The sequence below is a fragment of the Nicotiana tabacum genome, chromosome 20 (assembly GCF_000715075.1).
Source record: "Nicotiana tabacum cultivar K326 chromosome 20, ASM71507v2, whole genome shotgun sequence".
In the NCBI taxonomy this organism is placed as follows: Eukaryota; Viridiplantae; Streptophyta; class Magnoliopsida; order Solanales; family Solanaceae; genus Nicotiana; species Nicotiana tabacum.
Genome location: NC_134099.1, coordinates 10,314,274 through 10,323,651, shown reverse-complemented (window position 1 = coordinate 10,323,651; position 9,378 = coordinate 10,314,274). Strand labels below are relative to the sequence as shown.

At 37.0% G+C, this 9,378-nt stretch overlaps 1 protein-coding gene across 1 annotated transcript; it reads left to right on the top strand.

Annotated features, from left to right (window-relative positions):
• Window positions 1–5,263: 5,263 nt before the first annotated feature.
• Window positions 5,264–8,482, top strand: LOC107764831 (F-box/FBD/LRR-repeat protein At1g13570). Its single transcript, XM_016583724.2, has 4 exons — window positions 5,264–5,440; window positions 6,540–7,385; window positions 7,472–7,633; window positions 7,732–8,482. Exons 2-4 carry the CDS (start codon window positions 6,564–6,566, stop codon window positions 8,008–8,010), a joined length of 1,263 nt encoding a protein of 420 aa, XP_016439210.1. The 5' UTR covers window positions 5,264–5,440; window positions 6,540–6,563; the 3' UTR covers window positions 8,011–8,482.
• Window positions 8,483–9,378: the final 896 nt, after the last annotated feature.

Here is a 9,378-nt window from a genome sequence, read left to right as displayed (position 1 = left end):
CTTGCAACCTATTTAATTCAATTGTTTACTTGTAATGGACTAATTCGTGAATATAAGTTTGGTCGGGACCCAAAGTTGTGGACCAAGAGGGGTGCCTAACACCTTCTCCTCAAGTTTGCTTCGAGCCCTTACCCTAATCTCTGGTAATGTAAACCGACCCGAGAGTTAATCACTCTTGGTGCCCTAATGCACCGTAATCTGTTAGGTGGCGACTCTTCAAATACCCAATTCCCAAAAGTAAATGAGTCATTACACCCCATGGAATGTCGGAACCCGGACTTCCTCGTCAGAAGGGAAAAAAAGGGGGTGCGACAACATATAAAGGGAAAATCTATTATTCAATAAACTCTCTGTAATACGCATACCAAGGCAATATATATCTGCTTTCTCTATTTCTAAAAGTTATTTAAAGTTCTTGATTTTGTTCATAAGTTCTTCTTAAGTGTTAGCTCGAAAATCGAAGGCAAGCTTCTTATTAAGCTCTTAACCGAGCCCCGGACTCACTATCATCACTAGGTTGGCAATTTGTTCATTTTTTTATTTGCTTATCTAACATCATAAATCATTTGTATTGAATTATACCATATATCCTTAAAACCGCGTATAAATTCAATTGTTATCCATTTTTAAAGGTAAACAGTTTGGCACCCACCGTGGGCTAAGGGTAATAGTGGTAGTTTAATATAAATTTCTATAACACACTATATTTTACGCTTGTTCTTTAAGATTTTGATTTCAGATCCACCTAAGAATGTCAAACTCTCAGTTTGCTCACTTGAACATTGACGCTGAGTCTGGCCATCATGGAGAAAACAACAATGAGGTCCCCATTACCGATCCTAACGGTGTCTTAGTTACAAACCCAATTGATGCTAGCTCACATGTGGCCCTCGATGCCAACCTGCCGACCGACCCTAAGAACAACATTCGCTGAGGAGCCCGACCAACGACTCAAGGTACACTCGAAGGTGAAGGCAACCGAATCAATCTGCGGGTGATTTTTGAAATGTTACAGGCATAATAGGCGGCGATAACACAGATACAAAATCAAAGTCGCGCCCCTAGCAAAGATAAGCCCGAACTATCCCGGGAAAACGCCGGAAGAAATGAGCAAGTCACAAAAAGACTGGGTGAAACTGAGCCCCGGACTAACCCTGAAATAATAAAAATGCTTGAGGAACTGACAAAGAGGGTGGAATCGGGGAAAAATAAAATTGAGGCCAATGACAAAAATATGGAGACCTATAATTCTAGAGTTGATCAAATCCCAGGAGCACCCCCGATATTGAAAGGCCTGGACTCCAAGAAATTTGTCCAAAAGCCTATTCCTCCGAGCACGGCACCGAAGCCAATTTCGAAGAAATTCTGCATACCCGATATCTAGAAGTATAACGGAACCACAAATCCAAATGAGCACGTGATCTCGTATATTAGTGCCATCAAGGGGAACGACTTATAAGATGATGAGATCAAGTCGGTTCTGTTAAAATTCTAAGAGACCTTGTCAAAGGAAGCTATGACATGATATCATAACTTACCTCCAAATTCTATTGATTCGTTTGCATTGCTTGCAAATGCATTTCCAAAAGCACATGTCTGGTCTATCAAGGACGAGACTAGAACATCAGACCTTTTCAAGATAAAGCAAAGAGATAACGAAATTCTCAGGGAATTCTTATCGAGGTTTCAAATAGAACGGATGGACCTGCCTCCGATTGCGGATGATTGGGCCGTTCAGGCATTCACTCAAGGACTCAAACCCCGAAGCTCCTTAGATTCACAATAGTTGAAATAGAATTTGATAGAGTACCCGGCGATAACTTGGGCCGACGTTCACAACAGGTACCAATGAAAAATTAGAGTCGAGGACGATCAGCTCGGGACCCCCTCCGAGTCCGTTTATCTCATCAGAACTAATGTCAGGTCTAAAAGAGTCATCGATCATGAACCAAGACCGAACAGACACCGATATCAACCGTATAGCGGAGATCGAAAGGGAAACGAATCTGGGCGTAACCTTGCGAGAAGTGAAAAGAGGAACGATCGAGGTCACAACAGTCGTGGACTCATGAGCAAAGATGGTTTTGACAGGCCACTCGGGGCCAGAGAGACACCAAGTCTATTTGAATATAACTTCAATGCCGATGCTGCCAGCATTGTATCTTCCATCGGTTGCATCAAGAATACCAAGTGGCTTTGAACATTGCAGTTCGATCCTACCCACAGATACCCTAACTTAATATGTAAGTATCATGGAACTCATGGCAATAGAATCGAGAACTGCCATCAATTAAGGGAAGAAGTGGCCCGATTATTCAATAATGGGTATCTTCGGGAATTTTTGGGTGATTGAGCCAAAATCACTTCAGTAACAGGGACTCCAACAAATAGACTAAGCAGAAAGAACCTCAGCACGTCATCAACATGATCACTATAGGAGTCGATGTCCCCCAAGGACCAATGCTAAAGCGCACTAAGGTGTCCATTACAAGGGAGAAACGAACCCGCGATTATATCCCGAAGGGAACCATTTCGTTCAGCGATGAGGACGTTGAAGGCATCATATAACCGCATAATGATTCGCTGGTAATATTTGTACTTATAAATAAATCTCGAGTTAAATGTATGTTGATTGATCCAGGTAGCTTGGACAACATCGTCAGATCGAGGATCGTAGAACAATTGGGTCTACAAGACTAAATAGTGCCAGTAATTCGGGTTTTAAACGGATTCAACATGGCATGTGAAACTACGAAAGAAGAAATAACCTTGCAAGTAAATACCCTTGGGACAGTTTAGGCTACCAAATTCTACATGACCGAGGGGGACATGAGGTATAGCGCCTTATTCGGAAGGCCTTGGGTTCACAACATGAGGGCAGTACCCTCGACGCTATACTAGGCACCGAAGTTCCCCACAACGGAAGGAATGAAGACGCTTTATGGAGAACAGGCGATCCCAAAATAAATATTCATAGTCTATAAAGTGATCTCGATGTCCGCACTCTCGACATCAAAGAATACGGAGCAGGTTAAGAGGAAAGAAACTAAATAGCAATCACTGATACATGCCCCGATCGAACCAGAGAAGCAAGGAGAAGGTGAGGATGATGATTACGGAGTCCCTAGGTCATTCATTACCCCCGATGATTCCGATGCACCAAGTCCACAATCGAAGAGTTGGAGCAAGTAGTATTGATCGGACACTTGCCCGATCAGAAGGTATACCTGGGCATGAGGTTAACCCCCGAGCTCAGGAAAAAACTCACTAAATTCCTTATAGCTAACATAAGTTGTTTCGCTTGGTCCCATCTTGATATGATAGGAATCCCGCCAGAAATAACCACTCATAAGCTAAGCTTGGATCCGAAGTTCCACCCGGTTAAACAGAAAAGGAGGCCTCAGTTCGAAGTCAAGCCCGCATTCGTCAAAGATGAGGTATCCAAACTCCTTAAAATAGGTTCCATTCGGGAAGTTAAGTACCTAGATTGGTTAGCTAACATAGTGGTAATATCTAAAAAAGGAAACAAGTTAAGAACGTGCTTAGACTACAAAGACTTGAATAAGGCGTGCCCTAAGGACTCTTTTCCTTTGCCTAACATCGATCGCATGATCAGTACGACGGCCACGCACGAGATACTTAGATTTCTCGATTCCTATTCCGGGTACAACCAAATTCGGATGGACCTGGGCGATCAAGAAAAAACTTCCTTTATCACTAAATTCGGCACCTATTGTTATAGCGTAACGCCGTTTGGACTAAAGAATGTCGGTGCCACTTATCAACGCCTACTAAAGTCTTCATGAAGAAATTAATGTCTTCTAATAATCGCGCGGAAACAAGCAAACTTAACTTCGTATTGTTAGCTTGTTTGAATGGTATTGTTAACTCTTTCATAATATATCATATTGTATTGTATTGTATTATATTGAATTAATACAATATTTGGATAGATTGTATCGTTTACCGTCGTTTATGATATTCTGTCACAAAAATATAAAAAATAAATTTATACTATTACCAAAAAAAATTACGATAAAGAATAAAATAATTATATAAAAAGGTAAGATAAAAGATAAAATCAGATAATTTTTAATAGATTATTATAATAAGAAAGAACAACATAAGATAAAAACGGGAAAATTTCACATTAGAAGAATCGGTTCCATACTTTTCAATTTTATAACCCATATTTTAATTTACTACCAACCAGCCCGAAAATAATAGGCTAAGATTCAACATCCAACTCCAATAGGTTCTCAAAATTACTATTTAATTTTTAAAAAAGATTCCTCAAGCTTTTAAATTAATTTTCAAATCAGTAACTGTGACTCAAATATCAATTCAACAAACCAAATTCATGTGGGTGGTGAAAATTAGATTTTTAACAAGCTTAAATATGTGGGTTTAAATTTTGAATTTGATTTTATGAGAAATTTGGAGTGGATGTTATTTAGACTTGTTAGAAATAGTATAAGGAGGTTGTATATAAAATTTGAAGTCATTTAATGGAGATTTGAACTGGTTTTGAACAAGAATTGCAACTGAAAATCGTGAAAGAAGTTCGTCTACAGACGCTTGTATAAAGGTCTATAAAAGTGTATAAGGTGTGTTTCTACACTCATATACACTATTATACAAGATTATACATAATTATACAAAAAACTGACTTCGTCTTCTTTCTTGCGTCTTTTCTAAAATTTAACTCAAATCTTGCTCAAATTTACTCCAAATCACTTCAAATTTAAATTTTGAACTCCTTTTGACATTTTCAATCAATTGGAACAATACCTAATCCAAACAACTAACAAATTCAAAAAATCCATTTTCAAAAGCAAAGCTTTGAATGGTCTTCAATGATGGACTTTCTACTCTTTAATTTCCTTACATTGCAAGCAGGTGACACAAGAGGAGAAGCAGAAAGTACACGGCCCCTTGAAGCATATGTAGAAGATGTGAGAAGAAGAGAGAGTGAAAATAATGGTTGTGAGAACAAAGAATTATGTACAATGTGGGCTAGGTGGGGTAAAACTTAAAAACATGGGCCATTTTTTGTTATGGTGTGAAGTCATGTGTATTTTCTTGTAATTCTTTCGTAAAAAAATTAGGTGACAACGCGACCATACCAAATGGTTGGTATATAAAGTGATACTTTTTATTATCCTATAACGACAAATTTAACGATATAATATAATAAAATCAAAATATTATATTTAAGGTAATAAAACATCTATATATTAATTAACAACCATCCAAACAACCCGTAAAAGTCGCGACTTTTTCTCAATTACGAATAGAAGCGAAAAAAGGAATAATTTATCGAGAGGTAATAACGGAGTGAGGAGCCTTAAGAGTTTAAAGAAAAATCGAAAGTAAAATTAGTGCAATCACGACAGAAGATTGAACACAGCCCAGAGAAAGCCTAACTCCATTTTATAAAGTAAGATTAATGTGTGATTCTGCCCATTGTTTTTTTTCTTAAATCATTTCATTTCTCTTTGTAATTGCAATTGGCGTTCTATAATTTTGTTGAAATTCGCTTAATTATGTTGAATATTACGTAATTTTTTATGTTTCCGTTGTGTTTATATATTGCCAATCATGCTTAGGGTTATCCAAAGTGTGGGAATAAAGCTGTTAAGCTTTTTTTAAGCTATACAAATTTTAGTACTCAAATTGCTTGTGTATTTTTCCATTTCCATTGTGTTAGGGTTATAATAAAGTTAGGGTTATGCAATTTGTGGGAATAAAGCTGCTAAGCTTATTTGGGCGATGCCAAATATGTGAAATACTTGAAAAAAGAGTTTTTGAAGTTGTGTTGAAAAATAATTTTTGAAATTTGAACTTGTGTTTGGACGTGCATTTTATTTGAAGAAAAGTTGAAGTTTTGTGAGTGGAAGAAAATTTTTCACCAAAACCTGCCATAAACCTGTTTTTGGGAACTTGAAACTTTTTGAATTTTTTTTCTCAAAACATGATCATATTTCATAAACAAACAATTTTTTTTATTTTTTTGAAAAATGAAGCCAAAATCTATAGCCAAACGGGAGCTAAGTTTCTTGAGTTAAAAAGAACACTAGGTGATTTCTTTCCATCTATTAGTGGATAGAGTTACTTGGTATACGTAGCTGGGGAGGTAGCAGGTATACCGTGGAATTAGTCAAGGTGCGCGTAAGCTGGTCCGGACATGACAATTATAAAAAAAATTATTGGAACTTTTTCTCTCTCTTTATTGTGTAGCTATAGATGTCCTTAAGCTAAATAGAAGCAAATGAGTAATGTGGTTCTGTCCTTTTGATTTTTTTCATTAGAATTAATCATATATATAGTCCTTTGTTTTGAAGTTGTCGATGGCATCCTTATTATAAAGAATGTAGTTTTTTGATATTAAGAGGAGATTTATGAATGATTTCAATTAGAGCACAGCCTTTCTGTTCTTCTTACAGTTATAGCATGTCAATGTCAAAACATCATGTGCAGTTGTGTCAAGATAGTTTGGAGGTTTTAGTCATCTTTGTATTCTTGTTCATTTTCTACAGGTTCTTATTGGCGATTACTGTTATATGATGCCTCCTGAAGACAAAAAGCATTGTTCTCAAACTTTACCTCCCGATGTACTTAGCAACCTTCCGGAGTATGTAATTGATTCCATTTTGATGTGTTTGCCTTTTAAAGATGCTGTGAGGACTAGCGTCTTATCAAACAATTGGAGATATAAATGGTGCGGACTACCAGAGTTGACGCTTGACGAAGCTGTTTGGACAACTAAAAAGAATTTGTTTTTTCATACAGCTGAAATTACCAAGATTATTTCGCACATTCTGATATTTCATGCAGGAGCGATTACAAAGTTTATTCTCTGTGTTCCTAAGTCGAGAAGCTGTCATATGATTGATGACTTGATATATTTCCTCTCTAAAAATGGCATTCAACATTTTGTTCTTGAACTTCCATTCAGGGATGATCCACACAAATTGCCTTCTTCATTTTTCAAATGTTTGCAGTTGAGGCATTTGACTCTCCAGAAATGTTTAGTAATTCCTCCACCGGCCTTCAAAGGATTTGATAGGTTAATTAGGCTGGAGCTATGTGAAGTTACAATATCTTCCGAGTTGCTTGGAAGTTTAATCTCTCATTGCTTGTTGCTCGAGCATTTGGTGCTGCATATCGCAGATTCTTATAGCAAAGTCATTGAAATCAATGCTCCCAGGCTGAGATCATTTTACTTTGCAGGCAGTATAAGATCTATCCTTATAAAGAGTGCCCCTCTTCTGGAAAAACTTTTACTTGCAGATAATGAAACAGGTTATTTCGGGGCAGAAAAATGGGATATTGTGAAGTTTTTCGAGTCTTTTTCTGCTCTTGAGCATCTCTGCGTGAATATGGTAAATGTTGCTTCCTGACTTCAGTATAATGTATTTTCAATTTTTAGGCTTTGTTTCACCCTAATTTTTTAATATTTTCTTCCTAGTTATTTGCTGCAGAAGTAGGTGAAATGCCAACAAGGCTTCCCTTTGATCTTAGCTGTGTCAAACAGCTTTACATAACTGTTGATCTGTATGACTCGGCTGAGGTTTCATGTGCTCTTTGCTTGATAAGAAGCTTCCCATGTATACAATATATGGAAATTCAGGTACTATTCACGCTTTTTCTTATGTTGTGGCTTTTTATTTTCATACTTCTTAAATCTTGAAAAAGTTCAGAGTGTTGAGTTTGGTTAATTTTTCTTAGGAAGCTTGTTGTAACGACAGTGTAGCAGATCATCGCGTGGAACTTCCCTCAGACGTGACATTTAATCACCTCAAGGAAGTTAAGCTAATATTCACTAGTGGCTCAATAATTGAGATGCAGCTTGCCAAGCTTCTGTTAGTCAAGTCTCCCGCGCTGGTGAGAATGCTAATTGAGTCATGTCGAGCTAAAGGAACTGCAACAGTAAAAAAACTCGTTGATGAGCTAACAACATTTCAGGGTGCATCACCTGAAGCAGAAGTTGTCTTCATCAAACGCTAGTACAAGATCAAGATTACGATCCTGTTTATTGATCTTCAGCAGTCTTTAATCAATCTATGATCTTTGGCTCAGTTATTTTGGAAGTTAAATTGAGTAGTTGTTTGGTTGAAAATGAAATTTTTTAATCAACCAAGTATAACTATATACAACTGCTAGCTCCTTTAGATTCTCGAGCTAGTTTTCCATATCCATTCACTACCTATCTAGTTTGCAAAATTGTCGAAGAATTACAATCCAAAAGAATAATCTGCTAACATCTAGATAGGGAAGCTATACAAACTATTCAACAGGTTTCTCCATTTGTGATACTTATGTCCTTGAGTATGCATCATTTTTGGGTAGATACGTGGTTGGTGGATGATTTGACTCGTCTGTTGTGTACTTTGTCATGACAATGCTAATGGTTCTTGGACTTACTTCATGAGTTGATACCCTATGTGGTTAATGTTTATTTCGAACTTCAAAGTTAGGTTGTGGGTTGCTGTGTTAGTTTTCTACTTGGTCATATCCCCTGCATGGAAAACTTAAAGCATGCTCTCAAGTATTATATCTCTGTAAGGGTAGTAAAGCCATGGAGGACTGATACAAGGTAGAAGATGGCACTTGCTGTTCAATTTTCACATGTTTGCAGTTGCGGCATCTGTATCTTGAACATTGTTCAATACAGGATTTATATGTTTAAAAAGTGTCCCTTACCTTGTAATCCTTACACTTTAGCCTATGAAACATTGTATGGGGACAGGAATAAGTATATTGAGTCTTTTCCTGCTCTTAAGCATCTCCACGTGAATGCCCATAGTCTAAGGTAAATGTGCTTTAACACTTTATTGAGCCTTTTGTCATGGCCTACCACCTTATCATGTCACGGCATATATTTTTGTCATATGGAAAGCTTACATATAAAATAGACTAGCACATGTGGGAAGGTTGTAAAGAAATATGGAGATTTCTCATGGAAGACCTTAGAATCCTATAGAATTGTCAGGAAAGTCCTTAAAAGATTCTAGTTATCTAGAAAATTCTAGAGAAATGCCTTAATTGTAAATAATAAGGGTTTTGTGTAATAATTATTATTTACTCACTAGCCCCAAGACTAGTATATAAAGGGATTATTCATTTGTAACTCACCAAGCAAACATTTCAAGTTCTTTCTAATACAAAATTCTTTTTTATCAATTCTCTTGTATTTTTTCTAATAATCCCTTAGCGATCTTGAATATAGTAAGTTGACTTGGCATAGCAAGAATGTTAGCAAGTTGTGCAAGATCGTGAGCGAGTTGTCAAGTGTCACACGTGTACTTAGTTAACGACTAAGGACATGACACTTTTCATAGATAGAATATCTTTTGTGCTTTGAGTCATTCAGTA

Excerpts from the sequence above, each read along its gene's own strand:
- LOC107764831 (XM_016583724.2), top strand. The coding sequence starts at position 6,564 with ATGATGCCTCCTGAAGACAAAAAGCATTGTTCTCAAACTTTACCTCCC. Across the intron at positions 7,386-7,471 it reads AGCATCTCTGCGTGAATATG|TTATTTGCTGCAGAAGTAGG; the intron begins GTAAATGTTGCT and ends TTTTCTTCCTAG. Across the intron at positions 7,634-7,731 it reads TACAATATATGGAAATTCAG|GAAGCTTGTTGTAACGACAG; the intron begins GTACTATTCACG and ends AATTTTTCTTAG.